General features: G+C 37.0%; 1 protein-coding gene across 1 annotated transcript; it reads right to left on the bottom strand.

The window, feature by feature from the left end:
- Nucleotides 1-9,256: 9,256 nt before the first annotated feature.
- On the bottom strand, nucleotides 9,257-9,664 carry LOC126053466 (activity-regulated cytoskeleton associated protein 2-like). The gene has a single exon (XM_064039555.1). It carries the CDS (start codon nucleotides 9,662-9,664, stop codon nucleotides 9,257-9,259), a length of 408 nt encoding a protein of 135 aa, XP_063895625.1.
- Nucleotides 9,665-20,982: the final 11,318 nt, after the last annotated feature.

The raw sequence follows: 20,982 nt of genomic DNA, 5'->3' as shown, positions 1-20,982 counted from the left end.
GGGATCGCTAGACAACGCGCATAACGGCCGAGAGTTAAGGACGGCTTCTACTTTATTCAGCACAGTCAACATCTCTTCGAACGTTAGCACTTGTAAGCCAACAACTCGTTTAAGGTTTCATCGACTTAACACCACTTTCAAAGATACCGCCAAAGTGGCTAGCAGTTGGTGGATTATGTTGCCACACGATATTACGCTTTGTACACTCAGTATTAAGTTCTGACTCCTGAGTGGAAAGAAACTGATGGACCTCGCTTAAGTAGCGCTTGGACCCGACAAAATTTGTACCACAATCAGAGATAATAAGTTGACAAAGACCACGGCATGATACGAATCTGTCCAAAGCTGCGATAAACGCACTTGTCGACAAGTCTGTAACTAGCTCAAGATGGATCGCTTTTACTGCGAGACATACCATCACACAGACGTACACCTTGTAAATAGGCGCCTTACGCCTTTTACTCTCTTTCACGATGAAGGGTCCTGCGAAATCTATCCCTATCTTTGAAAAACATCGTGATGGTTGTACTCGGGGTGCCGGTAGATTTCCCATTATAGGTGAAACTGATGTGGGATTTACTTTGAAGCACGTTACACACTTGGAAAGTCGCGATCGTATTAAATTGCTAATACCCAAAATCCAGAATCTACGACTTATAATAGACTGCAACATTCTAGGTCCACAATGAAGATGAAGTTTATGAAAATAGTCAACTATAAGTGCAGACAGTCGTGAATTTTTTGGTAACAACAAAGGGTAAATTTCAGAGAGTGGAAGTTTTGAATTTACTAAACGCCCCCCCACTCGCAAGAGTCCTCGGTGATCGAGAAAGGGATTAAGTTTTTGAATAGGACGTGAACAAGTCCTTGCACATTTTACTGACTCTATCTCATTAGCAAAGTATTCCGTCTGCTCGTGTTGAACAAGCAGAGATAATGAATTTTCTAATTCCTCCACAGTCAAAGTTTTACAATCGAAAGTAAGTTTTCTTAAGACTTTACTAAATCGCAACAACCAAGCTAATGCTCTTTGGACACGTGAAAATGAAGAATAATGACTTAATAATTTTTTAATCGGATCCTCATATAAAGGCACTAAGTCCGCGGAATGAGTTATCACAGGCAAGCTCTTCACCTCAGGCACACCTCCAGGTGGCACGTATACGTCCTGTGAAACTGGCCATTCTGACGTCTCTAGAGAAAGCCAAGATGGACCTGACCACCAGGTATCAGAAGCGATCAGCTGTGAACATGACAACCCACGACTGCTATGATCAGCCGGATTATCGGAGGTCGATACGTGATACCAATTTTGAATCTGTACGAGATCGGTAATTTTAACTACACGATGCGAAACAAAGGTCTTTAATTTATAAGGTTCAGTATTAAGCCAAGATAAAACTGTACTACTATCAGTGAAGGCAATCACTCGAGAGAGCTTCAGGTGTGGATTTAACAAGTCAGCCATGTGTTTCAAGACCCGAGCTAGACGTACTGCACCAAGAAGTTCGAGGCGATTAATCGTAACTGGTTTTATGGGAGCTACTCTCGACTTCGCGATTAATAACTTAACTGAAATTTTACCTCTACAGACAGATCTTAAATAAATACAACAACCGTAACCTTTGGATGAACCATCACAAAAACCAACGAGCTGGCATTCTACTACGTCTGAGGGCAGAATATGACGAGGAATTTGTACTTGTTTGAGGTAGCTGAGCTCAGAGACAAACTCAGTCCATTGATGAGCAATACTGTCTGGCACAGGATCGTCCCAATTTAATTGAAGTTTCCACAAGGCTTGAAGAATCAATTTAGCTTTAAGCACCATGGGAGTTAACCAACCCAATGGGTCATAAATGCGAGCAACATTAGAAAGAATGGAACGCTTTGTAAACTTTGGTGTGAATTCAGATTGAGAATAAGTAAAAAGATCTAGATTAGGGTCCCATTGCAGACCTAATATTTTTAAAGTTTGTATGTTCTGATCGTCACAAAATGATTTTGGAACTTGACAATGTTCAGAAGGAAGTTGTGCAAGGAACTCAGGTGAGTTACTACTCCATTTACGTAGTTCGAATTTACCACAATTCAGCAAATTAATAATTCCGTCTTTCAGATTTAAGGCAGCTTCAACTGAAGGAGCGCCAGCGGTGACGTCATCCATGAACGTGTCATGACGCAGAATGGAAGCAGCTTCAGGCCATGATGCACCGTGATCGTTTGCTAGCTGGTGTAGCGTACGGATGGCTAAAAATGGTGAACTGCTCACGCCGTAGGTCACAGTCTTAAGTTCATATTCACGGACTTCATCACAATTTGAGCTACGCCACAGGATATGTTGATACTTGCGGTCCTCAGGACGAAGTTCAATATTTCTATACATTTTGGAAACGTCGGCTGTGAAGACTACTTGGTGTAAACGAAATTTTGTAATAATATCAACGATATCGTTTTGAAGTTTTGGACCTGTGTAGACAATATCGTTAAGAGACATGCCGCTAGATGTCTTCGCGCTGGCGTCAAAAACTACACGCAGTCTCGTTGACGTGCTGTCAGGTCTGATGACGCAGTGATGCGGAATCAAATATCTAAAATCTGTTTCAGAAGGTTCAACTTGATGCATGTGATGTAAGTCTTGATACTCTTGCATGAATTCTCCATAATCGTGTTTCAGGTCTTCGTGATGAAGGAACCGTTTCTCCAAATTATGAAGTCTGGATAAGGCCGTGCGATGAGAGTCTCCTAACTGCTCATGTTCTTCCTTGAGTAGCATAGTTACTACATATCTTCCATCTTCGTTGCGTCGAACGAGGTCTGTGTACATCTGTTCACATTTTTCATTTTTCGGGTTGACAATCGTTTGCTTAGGCGGCTCTTCTACTTCCCAGAATCGCTTGACCACATTGTCTAAGGCAGCTGTGGAAGCCAAAAGTGTTGACGTTTCAGCTGGAGGCAAACACTCAGCGTCGAGCCTGCCCGTGATAACCCAGCCGAATACACTATGTAGGGCTACCGGTAGACCCGGGCCTACTTCAAGTCGTTGACCATTATAAATACTGTGGAAAATATCTGCGCCTAACAAAAGATCAATGTCACCGGGTTTATCAAAGTCACTGTCAGCTAGAACCAAGTGCTTGAGGTTAGCTTTGACAAAAGAAGGTATTTCTACTGAAGGCATTTTATGTGTGAGAGCTTCCATGACAATAGCTCGTACCGTAAAAGTTGGTTGATCTGAGTGTAATGGTTGAATCGTAAATGATGTTTCACCTTTGACTTCAAGCACTGGATTCTGTCCTATTCCAACAACAGAATAATCACAACTACGTAAGGGTAAACCTAATCGAAGTGCGCAGGCAGTTGTTAAGAAACAACTCTGTGCACCGCTATCAATAAGTGCTCGAAGATGTGTAACACCACAAGGACCATACGCCCTAACCACACATGTTCCTAATAAAACTAATGAGCGATGTTGCTGCAAGTTGCAACTAGTATTCATGGAATTGAGAGTAACTACTGGGTCAGCAGAAGAAGCTGGAACCGCTGGAGTAGCACAAGAAGTCACAGGACACGCTGACGTGGGGCCCTGGTCGCGATGAAGTAGCGTGTGATGACGCGCGTTGCATTTGGTACAGCAAGCTTTAGACAGACACATATCAGCCGCATGATTGGGCTTTAAGCAATTGAAACATAAGCGCTTTGATTTGGCTAAAGATTCACGTTCATTTACATTTTTTGAATTAAACACCGGACACTTATAAATAGTGTGGTGAAAATATCCACAGCATACACACCCAAATTTTTTATCTGAGACTGCGTAAGCATGAACATCAGGATTATTTAAATTATTATTTTGCATGAAATTGTTGTCAATAGAATGCGACCCTGTATTAGAGTTCGACCCTGTATTCAAATTACATTGATTTAAAATTGACTCAAGGTTAACATTCGATGTATTATTAAAGTTAGAACTCGCGCCTGAGTGCGGCCCTGCATCTGAGTACGGCCCTGTGCACTCATCGAACGACATCGATGCCGCGTTATCGTAACAATGCGCGGGAAATGATCCTAACTTTGACTTCGTAAAATTATTGTTATTTCTACGTGCCATCGGTGGCAAACTATTGCTCGAATTACATTTAAAAGGCTCACTAGCTTCTAATACTTTTAGGTAACTTTGTAAGAATGTTAATAATTCTATAAAAGTAGGTATCTGACTTTTGTTTTGACTTTCAAACCGTTTTCGTGTATCAGAGTCTAATATGTAGGGACACGATATCGCAACCATAAATATCGATATCGGTATAGTATCGGTATCGAAACAAAAGTATCAAATTAGTAATAGTATCGAAACTCCAGTATCGATATGAGTAAGTATCGAATAAATATGGTTTTTTTTATTTTGTGTGTAAATCCATGTTTTTACATATAAATAAATAATATGGAGTTTCCGTACGAATAATGTATGGAGTTTCCCTACTACTTTAAATTAATTCACATCCAAAATCCACAACAGAGATGCGCAGACCATGAATTTGACCTGTTGTGATTTATTAAAGGGCCACAATGAAAATAAAAAAAACACCTTAGACACAAAAAAAGGTTTTATTTCTAGCAAACAGATCATGGAGAAGATATAAACAAAAGCACTTAAATATTCCACTCTTCTTCAGTACAGTCACCGAGGAACAAGAGTTTATTAACTCTTTTTCCTTTAAGTCTGTTTCTTGCTCTACTTAGTGTTACTCCTGCCTTCGAAAATAACCTCTCTGAGGGTACAGATGTAGCAGGTGAGTGAAGATATTGCTGAGCCTGTTTATACAGTAATGGAAAAATAGTTTTCATATCTTCCCATTGTATGTGTGGGTTGACGGTAAGAGGGCCCACGGGTTTGCCAAATACAGAGAAAGCTCATCCTTTTCTGCACCCGCTGCATCCCATTTGGACTTTTTTTTATTTTTACCATGTGCTAAATTTTTATGGAGTCTCCAAAAATCGTATTCCGGCGGCAGGTTTGAATCATTTGACTCAGCAACGTCACTCTCTTCGCCACTACTTGTAATATAGTCTTTCATATTCCTTCGAATAACCGATAGCGCTTTAGCGCATGCTTTTGGATCCGTAAAATGTAAGGTTTTGAATCGAGGATCCAAAATACAAGAAACCGCTATTATGTAATTATCTTCCACATGACCAAATCTCTGTTTTATTTGGTTTAAAATCGTATCCTTGACTTTATTAATTACTTCACATTCCTCTTCTTCTATTTCTACTTCAGCAGATGATATTTGTGATTTTAAACAGTTTATTATAGGGATGATTTTACTTGCCGTGACATAATTCTCCCCCGACATTTCGCGCGTGACATATTCAATAGGTTTTAATATTTTTAGTATTTTATTTAAGTTTTCTAGGTCATTTGCAGATGGAGTTGGTGGCGCCTTAGGATTCATAACTAATATTGGATGAATTATTGGAGCTAATTTTACATACCTTTCTATCATGAAATAGACCGAATTCCACCGTGTGCTTACATCAAGAATCAATTTTAGAGGATTATCACCTTGTTTTGTTGCCTTGTTACCACTTTGTATAACACTGTCACGAAAAAATTTAACAACTTTTCTGATTTTATTACATAAGGACACAAACTCTTCAATTTTCATAATACTTTCAAAAATCAAGTTAATGGTATGTGCGAAACAAGGAAGGTGTTTTGATCTGTCCAAAAACATGTTGATTGCTGCTATCATATTTGCGGCATTGTCTGTTACTACACTAGTTATTTTTTCTTTTGTAATATTAAAAGAATCACAAATATTATCTAAATTGTGAGCTATGTAGATAGCTGTGTGCCTCTCATCTAATTCGACTGTAGCTAACACCTTTGCTTTTAATTCATTTTGATGATAGTAATGTGCAGTAACACCAAGATAACTTGTCATGGTCATTGTTTCAGTCCAAATATCACATGTAAGGGATATGTAACCTACATTTTCTATGTCTTGTCGAGTTTTCAACACCATCACATCGTATAAGTCATCTAGACGACTTTTAAGTGTATCTACACTAGGAATTTTGAAAGTAGGGCATAATTGCTTTATGAGTCGGCGAAATCCTCTTCCTTTGACGATATCAAATGGTCTTTTGTCGACACATATAAAGTATAAAAGTAACTTACATAATAAGGAATGCCTAGATCCTCCTTCAGAGTATAACATTTTACGATTCAAAGTTTCTGTGATTGACATTTGTTTTTGTTTCTGGGATGGTGTGACTTGTGAAGCAATTTTAATGTTTTCAGCAGTGTCCTTGTCAAATTGTTCAGAAGAAATTGTATTACATATAGAATCAACAGTGGAAGAAGTTGAAGGAAGAGAATTATCTGTTGAAGTGGAAGAAGTAGCAGCTGTAGCAGAATCTGCAGTTGTTGTACAATGCCTTTTCAGTTGCTGTTGCAGTAACCGAGGTTTAGGTGAACTGACTTCGTCCAAGGAACTGAAAGAAGAGAAATAGAACAAATAAAGTCAAGTACACAAATTATGTACCTACCTAACCTACTACACATAACTGAAAATGAAAAAGTTTATTATTTCTTCACAAATTTTCAATATAAAACATTTGCTAATCATGCAGAGCAAAAATCGTGAGTTATATGTGCGTGCATACTTGAATAAATTTATCGAATGCAACAAACTGGTTATACTGTAAAAAAATTTAGGTATTTATATATACTGTCATGTCATGTCATTACACAAATATCGCGTATTCATGAATTATCGTGTGTTACTTCAATTCGAATATTCTTTATAAACATCGATCGATAATTTTGTCGACTGCAACTACATCACTATTAATTTACCTACTTTTCATGAGCCACACCCGCACGCGACTTGGCCCGCGTTTACCACGCGAAAGAAGTCGCGGGCGTGATGTGATATAATCCCCGATAAACGGGCTTTCCAATAGTGAAAGAATTTTTCAAATCGGTCTAGTATGTAGTGTAGCTACAACAGAGCCTATTAGATGCAAACCAACTTTTTTATTACTATATCTATAGTAATGAAAATAGATATAAAATAATTATGACGCCTTACCTGTTTGAGTGCTGCTTCACATGTTTTTTCATGTTAGACGTATTCCCACTTGTTTTTATTATTTTAAAGCAGGTCTTACATGACGCTTGTTCATTACTTATTTTCTTAAAATATTTCCATATCTCGCTTTGGGGAGGCGCCATTCTTGCAGCGTGTAAACTAGACTGTCCACAATTACTTCAATAAAACTTCAAATAAATCTCATCACAGTCCCACTAAGGTTCACTCCGTTCACTGCAGGTTCTCCAAATGAAATAATTATCATCAATACGTGAACGAAACTAATGCAAATTTCAATTATTGTTCTGAGTGTCGATACATGCGTGTTTTGCGTGATTGACAATAAAACAAAATGGCTACCACAGATTATATAGATGGATCATGGATGTGTGTGAGTCATGTGACTACTTGGTATTGGTATTGCCCATTCCGTTTCATCGTTTTATAAGGCCTTTGCCGTCATGTTGGCAGTACTATATTGCGTTTATTTATTTTTATGTTTTTTTAAATTACGTTGTGTTCTGAATACCTATGTAGGAACGTTAAAATGCGTTAAATTGGTATTTATGAGTTAGTTGCTCGTTTCATTTTTTTTTTATGGAATCGATACTAGATGCTAAGTACTGATATGAGTACTAAGTATCGAAAGGAAGTATCGAATTTCTGAATACTAGTATCGAATCAAAAGGTAGCGATATGAGTAAAGTATCGGATTCGATATCGTGTCCCTATATATATCTTCTCGCATATTAGTAATATGCGAGAAGATAAATAAAACAAAATAAATTCACCAAGGTTTTCTATTTTAATGGATTTTAAAGCGTTTACGGATTCCTGTAATAAACTAGTGACTTTACGTAAATCGTTAAGATTACTAGATTTTAATGTAGGATGACTACAGATTTTTTCCAAATAATTTACTGCTAAGATTCGCTTATTTTGATACCGATCTATTAGCGCATCGAAAACAATTTGATAATTGTCTGATGTGACCGGAATGCCCTTGGCGATTGACAAAGCGGAACCCGTGAGGCAAGAAAGTAAATAATGAAACTTTTCGATATTAGAAATGTTTTCGTTATTGTGCACGAGAGATGCAAATGTGTCATAGAATGTTTGCCAATATTCTATATTTCCGTCAAATTTAATAAGTTCGATTTTAGGTAAACGTGGTTGCGCAAATGGTTTCCGGTTTCCGGTTGCCTCCGATGAGATGGCGTCGCGGAACGGCAATGCGGCTTCACTTTTATCACACTGTAGGTAGATTTCTGCGACTTCGTTGACTGCGTAGTACATGTCGTCAAAGGCATCAACCGTTTTCATGTTTATACTGTCTTGAGGATTCAAAGCTAGTTTTAACGAGTTTATTTCGTTCGTGAAATTTATGTATTCATGTCGCAAGTCGTCAATACGTCTATACCTACTCTTAAATGGGCCTAACTTGGACTTATCGGATGTTATTTGACGAGATAAATCGAATAAAATTTGAATCTCACGAAATACGTACTCACGTTGAGTGACGAGAAGTTTGAGTTTAGTTTCTTTGCTATCCATTTTGTATTGTTTAGAATTCAATGACTAAAAATGGACAACTAAGTACTTTAACGTAATAATTGAGTCGTAGGTTACACGATTTGAACCAAGCACACTCAACAATTAGGTATATTATACGGCTCGGAAGGATCACTAAAAATGGTGTGACTTGAACGGCGCTTCGTTGACCGTAAGCCCTAGACCATTAGGTTTTTATAGATCTATCCAGGTTGTAAGGCTGGACGAGATTTTCTGTGAGAGGTTTATGGAAAGCTGCACACAGGACCGATGGGAAATAGGAATCAGTAGGTACTTACAAAGTTCCGCCGGTTGCTGCAACTTGATCCACTCACGCTACTGCACAGATCACTTGTACACATGTAATTTATAGTATGATGGGCGCCCAGTAACTCCCTGCAGGGGTTGTTGACTAGTTTTAGAAGTTTAGAGAAGTTTAGACACAGTTTTTGATTTTAATTTGCGGCGCGTTATGGCGGCCGGCGTCGTATTTTTTGGCACTCGCGCGAAAGTTTTTTGCATTGACGGTGGCGCCACGTCTCGCTTGGTGAGTGGCAGTTTTTGGAACTAGGAGAGGGAAAAGGAAGGAATAAGGAATGCATGCAAGCTCAAACAGATGCGAACAATGCCCGCTTCTTGGCAATAAATGCTTTCGTTGTGACATCTGACTCCTGGGCCCCGTGTGTGATCTGGTGACATATCATATACGCTGGTTTGCGGGGAGCGAAAGTATGGCGCAATTTGTTGCAAAATTCTTCCCACTTTTCTACACCGGTTTGTGCGCCTTGCCACCAAACCGCTGCTTCTTCACGTAGAAAAAGTGGAAGTCCCTGAAGCGCATCTGAGTCACTTAATTTTTCCACATTTTTGTAGGTGGTAGCTGCTGCTAAAAATGCCTCAACTGCATCCGTGTCCTTTTTCCCACTGTAGGTGATGTTGCAGGATGCAAAAGTTCTTTGTTTAGAAGCCGTGATGGTCTGTAGGAACATCTGAAACTGTTCGTTGGACATCGCCATCTTCGAAGTCCGATGTGGGAGTCTTCGTAGATTTTCTAGCTTGATCCCTGGATTCGGCTTCACGTTGTGCGCCAGATTGTAATAGAAAACACTATATAAATTTAGAACTAATTTATTATGAAGGTTTTTTTAATACAAATTACACACTGTGGGTAGACTAGAAAACTGTGTACACTAGTACTCGAAGCTGTCCAGCCAGTGAGACTGAAGCAGTCCGAGAGTGTAGCGAACACACTCTGCTCAGATGCCTAGTGCGACGTAGCCAGCTGCATCGGCGTTGAAGACCTTAATTCCTTCTACGCTTGAGAGTCCGCGTTCTCCTTCGTTTACGAATGCCTGTTGCCATAATGGATCGTTAGTTAAAGGTGTTGCTGTGGTTGATAGATATTTAGGCTTTGGCAATTCCCTTGGAAGGGAGTCGGGCTTCTTGCGCGGGAAAGGCTTCTTCTTCCTCTGCTCGGATATATCCGCGGGTGGTGGTTTCGATGATTGCGTTGCCTCCATGGCTTCGCTCCTTTGTTTAGATAAACTAAAAAGGGGTCTGCTCAGATGCGCGCGAGCTCGTCCTATATAGCGGCCGGTCTGTGGCGGGGCGCTAGGCTCCGCCCTCAATGACGTCTAATGCTGTGAAGTAGGGGCGACGCGTGCGCGCTGTAGGATGTTGAGTTGCTACAACATTAATATATTTTGCATTAATTTTTTATTAGTTACCTAGGTACTTACACAAAAATTAGGTTTTAAGAAATCTTATGATAGCTTACTGTACTTAAAAACAATTATGGTATTTTCACAAACTGCTTTAAAAAACGCTTCATGCAAAATTGGATTGAGTAGTTCCGGATCAATGACTTTATCAGATATAATTTGGATTTCATTATTTGGTTGCTCGAACGTTGTTTGTTGTGCTCGTCCATGTTGTTGTGAGGACAAATTTATGTTTTGAGTAAAAATATTATTTGCTTTGGTATATATATCTAACATTAATTAAAAATATATATATCTAGCATTGGCATTATTTAAAGGTATATATGTATTTATTGTTATTATTTTATATATATATAAACATATACATATGTATGTATATATATTTAGTTTATAATTTAAGTATTTATGGTAATAATATTTAGGTGCGCAAATTGCAGGAGCAAGCCTTACTGCCTACCGTATAATCTTTTCCTTCTCGTCTCAATCCATCTTAAGGTTGTCTGGAAGAGATCGCTCTTAGCGATAAGACCGCCCATTATGTCACCTACCTTAACTAGATTTAGATCAAAATTGTAAAATTGGTGTACCTAATAAAGTATATCTATCTATCTATATGGTAAATTGGATAGCCATGAGACGAATGTGGTCGCTGTGTTATATCTACGGGTGAACCTGGAGGTACATAGAATGTCTGAGCGGAAGAAGGCCGGTGATGTACTATGAAAAGAACCAGTAGAGCTCATCATGCTAAATGGTGAATTCTGACGCTGTTCGAGGCGGTTCCTAATTCTTTTTGTCATCAGTATTTCCAATTCAAACATGACTTCCTGCTGCTCAATATTGGAAAAATATTTCTTTAGTTTGGAAGCTAATTATTTCCCATATAGCTCACAAAAATCTTCCTTTTGTTGTCGCAATAGTTTCGTATAAATCATTATAAGTATCTGAACTTGCTGCTATCGCATTACTCGCTTGTGTAACTGGAAACAAAATAAATATAACACATTTTAATCGTACTGAATACTTTAATTAAGAAATAGTGGGTTAAAAAAAAACTTAAAAACTAATTCACTGAATATTATGTATATATGATTATAATAATGTAATATTATGATTATAGGTAACATATGTTATAAAATAACTGATTATTATAATATCTCATACCAATAATTGAGTATAATACACAGGTACTTAATTATTGGTATGAACTTATAAACGTTGGAGTACCTACAGCATTTGAACTCCCGCCTATTACTTATAATGAATTCATTCAAGTGCCTCCACGATTCAGAATCTTCGTTTGTTTTATTTTTTATTGTTATCACCGAGTGACGCCACCTATTCACGGGTTGAATCCGCTCTATCTCGTCACACTTGTAAACTTTAAGTTCTATGTAGAACGCACCTTTTTTATTCTTATCTATTTGACAAGAAAAACCTTTGGCCAGTCTCCTTGTGACATAGGAGTAAATCATTGGAGGCTTCTTCTCCGCGTGTGCGTCTCGCATCTTAGTAATAATTTCATACAACCTGGACAGTTATTATTTTTCTGTTCTCTCTGTCTCTCTGTCTGCTCAGGCCTTTATTATTACCTAACTGTGGTAGGGGGGATAGGAAGCGAAAACAAAGAGCAAAGGTACTTAATATATGTTTATTTATTTTGTCATTCAAAAATCAACGTAGACAGGTAATTAATCTCCGAAAATATCCGATATAATCGGATCATTACCTATCGAAAAATACATTTAAACTTTCCCTTGAAACACCTGCCCTGGATCTTTTTATATTTGCGGCGACTCTTGTCGAATATTCGTCCTTGTGCCTTTTTTAATATAGAATATGCCCAATCGGGGCCAGGGAGATTATTTTGGAATCTAGCAACATGTCGGCCTTGTCTGTCTAAATAAGCTTTGGCTAAAAACCTTAAATCAAGTGCGGTTAAAGGATAACCCCAGTCAGAACATTTTGCTGCCGCTTTCAACAGAGACTTTTCTTCGGTATGGCTAAAAATAGGTTGTGCACCTGGAATTCTAGTAAAGTTTCCTTTATATTTATTGTTAAGAGTTCCAAAGGGATTATTATATTCTCTGGATGCAGCCCGTAAAGACATAGCTCCTGTCACTACTTTTGACAAAGCTTCATTTAATAATTCGTCACTGTAGTTTATGTATCTCCTCGATCCGGGTTTTTTTTTTTGTGATCTCGCGACATGATGTTTCTGAAGCAATTGATTAATAATAATATATAAAGAATCATAAGTATTGGATAAAAGTAGTTAACCACACCCTTACTTTAAAACGTAGGGTTACTTTGATCACCGATCAATCTCACCCAGCCTGTTGATCAATGACACCCCGCGTTAATTTTTTGGCAATAACACAAGCAAATTTTGAGGTTAGGAAATCACAATATTTTTTATAGTTTACAAATTAAAGTTAAACTAAACGAATATTAATTGCATTATGCCTATACACAAAGCGAATTAGTTACGGACAAAGTTTTACAGGCTAAAAAAAAGATTTTAATATGTAGTTACTCACCTTTTCAATGGTTTTATGCAAAACGAGCCGCCGCACCTACCTATGCTTCTAAGGGAAAGATGGCTGACGATCAGTGTTGCCAAAACGAAAAAAAAGTGGGCTAGTGCGTTCCGTTTTCTCAATATTTGCAATTCAGTTTTTAAAAGAAGTTTCGATCAATGTCACCCCGCGATTTAAAGTAACCCCATTCTACGGTATAGTTTGAAGCCTGAGAAGAAACGCTGAGTGGAGATGCTGGCACTGAAACATGTCTTGGTTAGTACCAACGTAGTACGCTAATTGCGAAGCTGTGCCGCCTGTTTCCATATCCGGCCGATACCCAGACGTTGATGGCCCCTCGTACGGTTGGTAAGCTAGTGTCGTATACCCCTGTTCATATTCACTGTAATTATCATTACGTGTTGGTGTGCGATATTTTTTAATTACATTCAATATTTCTATCTGAGCATTTAGTTTCCAATCATCGCGAATGGTTTTAAATCTTTCGCATAAAGATAGCAAAAAAGGCATATCACTGTCACGGGACTTGTCAGGTTCCTGTGTAAGAGTATGTGCACCACATGACCAGGCAATTGGCCCACCTCTTCCAATCCACCTGAAAATCAGATAAAAATGTGTAATTAGTAATTTGTAACAACTTTTACATTGTAAATAGAAAATTGTAAAAATGTAAATATCGTGTTTTACCTGCCAGGATAGTTTTCATTTAAGAATCTTCGCACTTGACTTGCGTAATGGCACGGCGCCCCATCATATTGCGATAACGCAGCAACAACTTAACATCTTCCAGCAAGTCAGGAAGCTGATTCTCCAAGAAGTCTCTGTAGACGGCTCCATTGAGCCTGGACGGAAGTTCGTAAGGGCCAATAATTTCGCCGTTGAGAACGCCGGACCACATGTTCACGCTGAAGCGGTTTTGAAATGTTGATGGTCTTGCTGCATGTGGATTCTCGATAGCCCAACTGTGAATGTTGGACACTCCAGTAGCCCAAGCACGAATATTTGCGAAAAGTTATTCGTATCGAAATCGAGTAACATTTGTATGAGAATTGTACAGCGCCCCTATCGGGCGTAAAAGGAAACAAAACATGGCAGCACGAACATTGTTTTGACGTACGGTAACGTAAACTCTCGAAGGCTGGCTATCGAGTATGGTCGAAACATTATTCACTTGAAAAAAGTCGGTGAGAAAAGTTTCGAGAAGTGTAAAAATAAAGTTTTAACCGTGTTTATGTTTTGTTTAGAGTTAGTTTTGTGAATAGAAGTGTTTTAAAATTATTGTTAAGTTATTGGAACAATTAGTAATAGCTTCAATATACTTTAAAATGCAAAGACCGCCACTGTATGAACGTAGTACCGCATGTTATTTTTTAGCTTCAAATTTACTAGAAAATTATGGATATCAATCACGAGAAACAAGGTACCTAAGTAATTAAATCATATTTTATTTATTTGCGTAGATACCTACAGAATTAATGTGTTTGAAAAAAAAATGTTATTTATATGTTTATTTTTAATCATTGTAGAGCAAAACTTAGGAATAGAATTAACCCACTGGACACAAATGAAACCGAATTTAAAAAATGTAGAATATAGAAATAGCATTGCACTTAAAATACTTCACACTAAAGTTTATGCCACTCAAACTTATTAAAACTGTTTACTCACGCTTCCATGAATTCAACCATCATTTCATATTGCGTGCGTCTGACTGGTTCTCATAATTATTTATTATATTGAAAGCACTTAATTATTTGTAGCAAAAAAAAACAGAAATACTTTTGTTGTGGACGTGTAGCAAAACATAAACAAATTTGGCGCCCCTACGCGCGTCGGATGTCAAGTGGGTGCGTTCGGTATCCGTCATTTAAAAAAAATAAAATCTCCGTAACTGTTATATTGCTAAAGATAATGCCATTTTATAATGTCTAATAATTAACTTTGGGTCTCTTTTTTATATTACATTCAGTTTTTATTATAATTTAATAATAATAAAACGTTTAATCAAAGGTAAAAAAAATATTAACAACTAGAGTTAGTTTTCGAACGCACCATTCATTCAACAATCGTTCATTTTGCTCACTATGGCGCGTCCCTATTTACATTTGCATGACGTCACATTAGAATTCGAATCGAGTGTTCGATAGTGCTTCGAATGTGGTTCGTGCTGCCTACTATCGACAGACTCCGTTTTCGAATCGAGGCCTCGATACATTGTCGATACGAATACGTTAGATATTCGTGCTTGGCCTACTGTTCGCTCGAATCGAGGCTCGTCTGTCCACGAAATATGATTGAAAAAATTGGGGTCTACTGCGTTGTTTCTCAACATGGTTTGGCAAAAATCAACCCTTGATTGGTAATCTGCGGGCTGCAATGCCCGGACCGGTGGTACGGATATGGAGATTTTGGTTTTCAATGGCAAAAAGTAATGGAGACATTTCAGAGTGTGAAAGGTGTAGTGCACCTTCATTGACCTGATATTTTTACAATAATTAAAAATCATACAACGAATGACAATTCGAATCAAATAATCAATCAACTTCTCTCTGTGAAATTTACGTTTTATAAATTGAAAATCAATAAATATTATAATGGTTGTTTTAATTATATCTTTTAAATTACATTTTTCGATATTCTCTTTCATGATTTCATTTATTATGTCTTGCATGTTAGAAATCGATTCGATTAATTCTTTGCTGAGAGTGCAATGCAAAGCCATTGTCGACCTGCATATTCCCTATATTTAATGAATTCTAATTATTTTTTTGATGACAAATCATTTGTGCAATCACTGCAAGATTTAAAAACTTAGGATTTCGTTTTTTTTTTAATCTGCTCAGGAACTGGATTAGCCCTTTTCTGCCGGCATACCGAAATCGTTTGAATTCCGTTTTTTTTTTCAAATTCTGAATATTGTTTTAAAATGAAACATATATTTTTTTTTAGATATTTATTGTACCTAGAACTAGGTTTTTCAGTATCCCTAGACTTATCTGTATGGGACATTAAATAGGAACTCGTTGAACTATGTCGTATATATGTAAAACGTTCTACTAATCCGGACCTTAATTTTAAAGCTAAGTCTGTAACGGCAGATGATAAATCGGTTCTGCATGTTATTTTTTCACACGCTTTTTATAAGAAATCTTTTCTTTACATATGTTACAGCTAGCTTTCCCTCTATTGTCTTTCTCAAAATGAAATGTAATCACAATTCACTGTTACCACGTCCCGGCATTTTTTATTTTAACTGTACACTAAATTAAATACATGAAACCTATTTAACTATTTGCACTTAAATATATTTACAAAACCTATTGACCATAATACAGATAACTGACAAGTACGTAATTAGTTGCAAATACTGATACTAATTTCGACAATTCGCGAAAAGTTACCTGTGACCTTACATGCAACTTGTCACAATAGGTACAAATACAAACTTATTTAATCGTATTTGTAAAAACACAAACCGATATAATAAACCTGTTTATCGGGGCGAACGTGGTGTCCGGCCAATCAGACGCGTCGAGTCAAAGCGGCTGATTGGCCAGACACACTCTCTTCTTCAAATAACGTTTTTGTAGTTTGTCTTCTCCTTTTTTTTCATCCAGAATAATTATTGGGTTCCAATTTGCTCCACCGAACAGCTCATTAGGTATCATGAGATTTCTTGAAGCAATTTGAGCTCGTGTGATATGATTGATCCCTAAGTTTTGTGGAACAACATCATCAGAAAGTATGTGGCGGACCTTTTTTAATAATCTTACTAAAATGTTAGGGGGTGTATTTAATAGTGTTGATATCCGCTCGTTGCTGTCGCGAGTTCTTATTTTCTTATAATTATAATTCAAAAAACTGGTGCTTAGTTAAACCAGTCCAATAATGCACTGAGTCATCAGACATTTATTGAATATTCCAAAAGTCTAATATTACTCTTTCTTTTATGAATGAAGCAAAGTCTTCTATGTGATTAGCATTAAAATATTGTATCGAATGCCATACAATGCAATAAGGCATTACTCAAAATGTCAAAATTGTTATTCCTTAAATGGGATTCACAAATCCTACATTGCTGTGGTACATAGTAATTGTACTCACAAAAAATAAAGACTAATCAAACTATCGATAACGATTATTATGAAATGACGATAAATTACAGTAACTTGGCGTGTTTAAAAGTTAATCATCTTATTTACAATAATTGCACAGAATTTACACGTTATTTACACACTCCCTACCTACTTATCTACAAAACTGTTGCAAAAGTCCGCCTTCGCGTTGCACACAAATGAAGGCACGCTTACGCACGTGTCTCTTCACTTTATTTAATGTGTCCGTTTCACTTTTTACACGTCTAAATGCGCGTCTGATGCGCCTTTTAAGTTCTTCCGCACTTCTAATATCATGTCCAGTTTGGCCATACACACGACCCCACAAAAAAAAGTCTAAAGGTCTCTGCACACAGCGGGCGCGGCGCGGCGAGACGGGACGGCGACGCGACGCTGAGCAGTTGTAATGTACTAGACGCCGCGCCCGCTGTGTGTAGAGACCATTATAATGCTTCCTGTATACGACGCCGGAACCACACGGGCGCCGGACCGCAATACTGGGTATTCACACACATTGCAAATTACTAAACGCAGAAGAAGATTTTGGGTACACCCTGTTTTATCCTTTAGGGAGGATAAGGATGAATTTCATGTTCTTTTTGAAGAGTTAAGAAATTTTTATGAATATCTCAGAATGAGTGTAAGAACTTTTGATGCACTGTTGAACATTTTACGAAGCAAAATTCAACATCAAGATACCAATATGCGACCTAGCATTCCTCCTGCCCAAAGACTGGTGGTCACCTTAAGGTAAGTAAAATACATTTAATTAGAACATATTCAAGAAGATGCCAGATGTACGTATCTAATTATTATGAATTTAAATAAACTTAAAAAATATAACACCTAAATTCAGTTTAATGCTGCAAAATCCAAATCAAAAGTAGATCCATCGGGGCTCATTGCATTATCTGTCAAAGAATTAGTTCCACTATAGTTTAAATTTTGGGTCTCTGGTCGTCTAGGTGAGGTGTCCAACAGTGAACCATGAAAAAGTTGCTCATTCACAACTGAAGTGTTTTTAAACATAATAAAGATTTTTTTTTACTAAAATACTTCTCATGTGTCCGACTTCAATTTAGCATATTAATTTTAGACCCATACGTAACAGGATAGGTTATATATTTTTTTTTTAAAGATGGGATATGGCTCACTGAGTCCACCTCGTGGGACACTCTGAACCGGGGGCTAGGTCAACAGTGAACCAACATGTACACAGTGAACCATCGTATTAATGCTACAAAACTAAAGGTAGGTAAAGCAATAAAAGGTCTTGTATATGTTACCAAATAATCAACTTTATTAAACTTAAATATTTTTAACAATGTGCTTAAACTATTTATTATAAAAAAATTAACAAATATCTTAGGCTCACAGAGATCAATTGCTCAGTCGACTTTGTCTACTAATCAGTCTTAATAATTACTATTGTTATTCTTACGAAAGAAAACTTAAATACAAAACACAAAAAACAAAAATTCAAAAGAAAAAGCAACTAAAAATCAAAAAGGGAAGTTCAAAAGAGATAGGTTAACTGGAAATTTGAATGTTGCTGTTCGGCGACTGCTGCCGTCTACCTTGGGGTTCGGTAATATATATTTTATATTATTTTTTGTAACCATTGCAATATCTGGCTCTATAGGCTCACAAAATGTGTGATAAAATTTGCTTTTTAATTTTAAATACGAAACGGAGCAGTCATATTCAGCTTCAGGAGAATCATCAAGAATCTTCGCAACATAATAGCATTTTATCTTTTTTTTCTCTGATTCAATCAAATTGTTAACACAAAGTGTTTATATCTTAAATCTACTCTAACAAGGTGCATAACTATACTCGCTGCTTATACAATTATTATATCACAGTTTTATCGTTTAAATATTCTTTCACACTATTTATTTTTCTAGAAGTAAAATAAATAATTTCCTTTTAAATAGGTTTAGACTATTAACTTCCTTAAAACTATTATATTTACTATAAAATTATTATATTTACTATTATATTATATAAAAGAATGCGATTCATCAATATTTAAGGAGACAACATTTTGGAAAATGATGCTAGACGGCAGTCTACAAATACCAGCACCATGCCCATTAACAAGAGACTCAGAAACGCGAGTTCCTTATGTGGTCATTGGAGACGAAAGTTTCGGATTACATGAAAGTTTACTAAGGCCGTTTGGCGGGACGCATCTGGACAAAAATAAGCGAATATTCAACTATCGTTTGACTAGAGCTAGGAGATACGTTGAATGTGCCTTCGGTATCTTAGCTAATAAGTGGAGAATATTCCATCGGCCTCTAGACATCGATAAAATAACAGCTGTATGGACTGTTAAGGCATGTACTATTCTACACAACTTTATTAGGGACAAGGAGGGTTCCAACAGTGATAATAACGTATCTGAAGAATTTAGTTACGAAAACCTACCCCATGAAGTAATAACACGAGGTGGTAATACTGCTTATTTAGTTCGAACAGAATTCGTGAACTATTTCATGTCCGAAGCTGGATCAGTTCCATGGCAGGATGAAGCTATTTAGAATGTAATCAAATAATAAAACAGACACTTACCGAACTCTTGTCTTTGTCTTTGTTCCATAGCCTCAAAATCCTCCATTAGAATAATGCATATTTCGCGCCAACCTGCAATACTTGCAGTATTGTCTTTGTATTTATCCAGTGTCTTGTCCCAAAGGACTGGCCTATCTTCCACCAAACTAATCATTTCCTTGTCTATTAACTTTTCCCACTCCTTGGTTGACATGGTTGATCAGTGATTATAATAATTATTACACACAATGCACGCGCTATTTGTTTCACCTTTCCTCTAGGACTTCTTCTAGGACGAAGGTGGTATTTTGAATATCCCCTAATGTGTTATTATTCAGATTTTTCTCTTTGGAGCAGTTGTACTCATAGCAAATTCTATGATCACCATAAGCATCCGCTACCGAATTAGTGATATCTTTATGTAACAAATTTATAGAGATGTTTTTAGAATATACGGAATTTTTGAGAAATTTTATGGTTTTCTGTAACTGTGTTATGGTAGGAGGCGTTATCCATAGCAATTACGGACTTTTCTGGTAGGTCAGGCAGTAGTTGTGTTATGATGAACCACTTCTTGTAATTGTCATGGTTTTTTTTTATGACGCGTAACCCTTTAGAATTTTTTTTCTTTGCTACAATTCCTTGTTGAGTACCACATTACGTATTTTGTATATGTGTGGTATGAATGTAGCTTTCGTCAGTATAAACAATATTCCTCCCTTCTTCTCTATATTTCTTCATCACAGTCGAAAGTCTATCATATTTTCATCACTGAACTTGTCAACAGCATCAGAAATTCCCCTAAAAACGTTCATACTACGGCTTCTTTCCTCCTGCGCTGTTGGAAATGAATAAAATAAAAACCATAAGCGAACATACTTGAATAACAATTATTATAGTTGTAATAATTACAATGGTTTAAAGCTTGTGATTAATTAATTTTTGTCCAACAATGTAGGTATTATGTTGCCGTGCGATAACCGGGCTTCATGTTGAAACCTTCTTACTAAGTAACACCTATTTATACACATGAATGCAATAAAGATTTTGAGTTTGAGCATTTTTATTTATTAAAAATCGAAACTTACCAATTCCATAGAAATAGGGTCCCTGGTACTCGCCAGTGTCTCCAAGAAAAGAATGCATTTCGTGAAACCAGGATGTGGTTGTACACAGTAACAGAACCGGATCGCTTGGAACTCTCAATTTTTTTTAATTCGTTGTGGTAAACGGACCTCAAGTTTTTTAATTTTTGTTTTTATAATTTTCAAAGTCAAAGCAGGATCGTCCATGTTGGTTAATATTAACCAATAAAGAAAAAAAAGAAAATTATCTTGATATGCATTATTGCACGCTCTTAAAAAGCATGCTTATTGCTAGCAACTAGTGTACACACGTGCTA

Source organism: Helicoverpa armigera, chromosome 19 (assembly GCF_030705265.1).
Source record: "Helicoverpa armigera isolate CAAS_96S chromosome 19, ASM3070526v1, whole genome shotgun sequence".
NCBI lineage: Eukaryota > Metazoa > Arthropoda > Insecta > Lepidoptera > Noctuidae > Helicoverpa > Helicoverpa armigera.
This window is presented reverse-complemented; position numbering and strand designations above follow the sequence as displayed.

Excerpts from the sequence above, each read along its gene's own strand:
- LOC126053466 (XM_064039555.1), bottom strand. The coding sequence starts at position 9,664 with ATGGCGATGTCCAACGAACAGTTTCAGATGTTCCTACAGACCATCACG.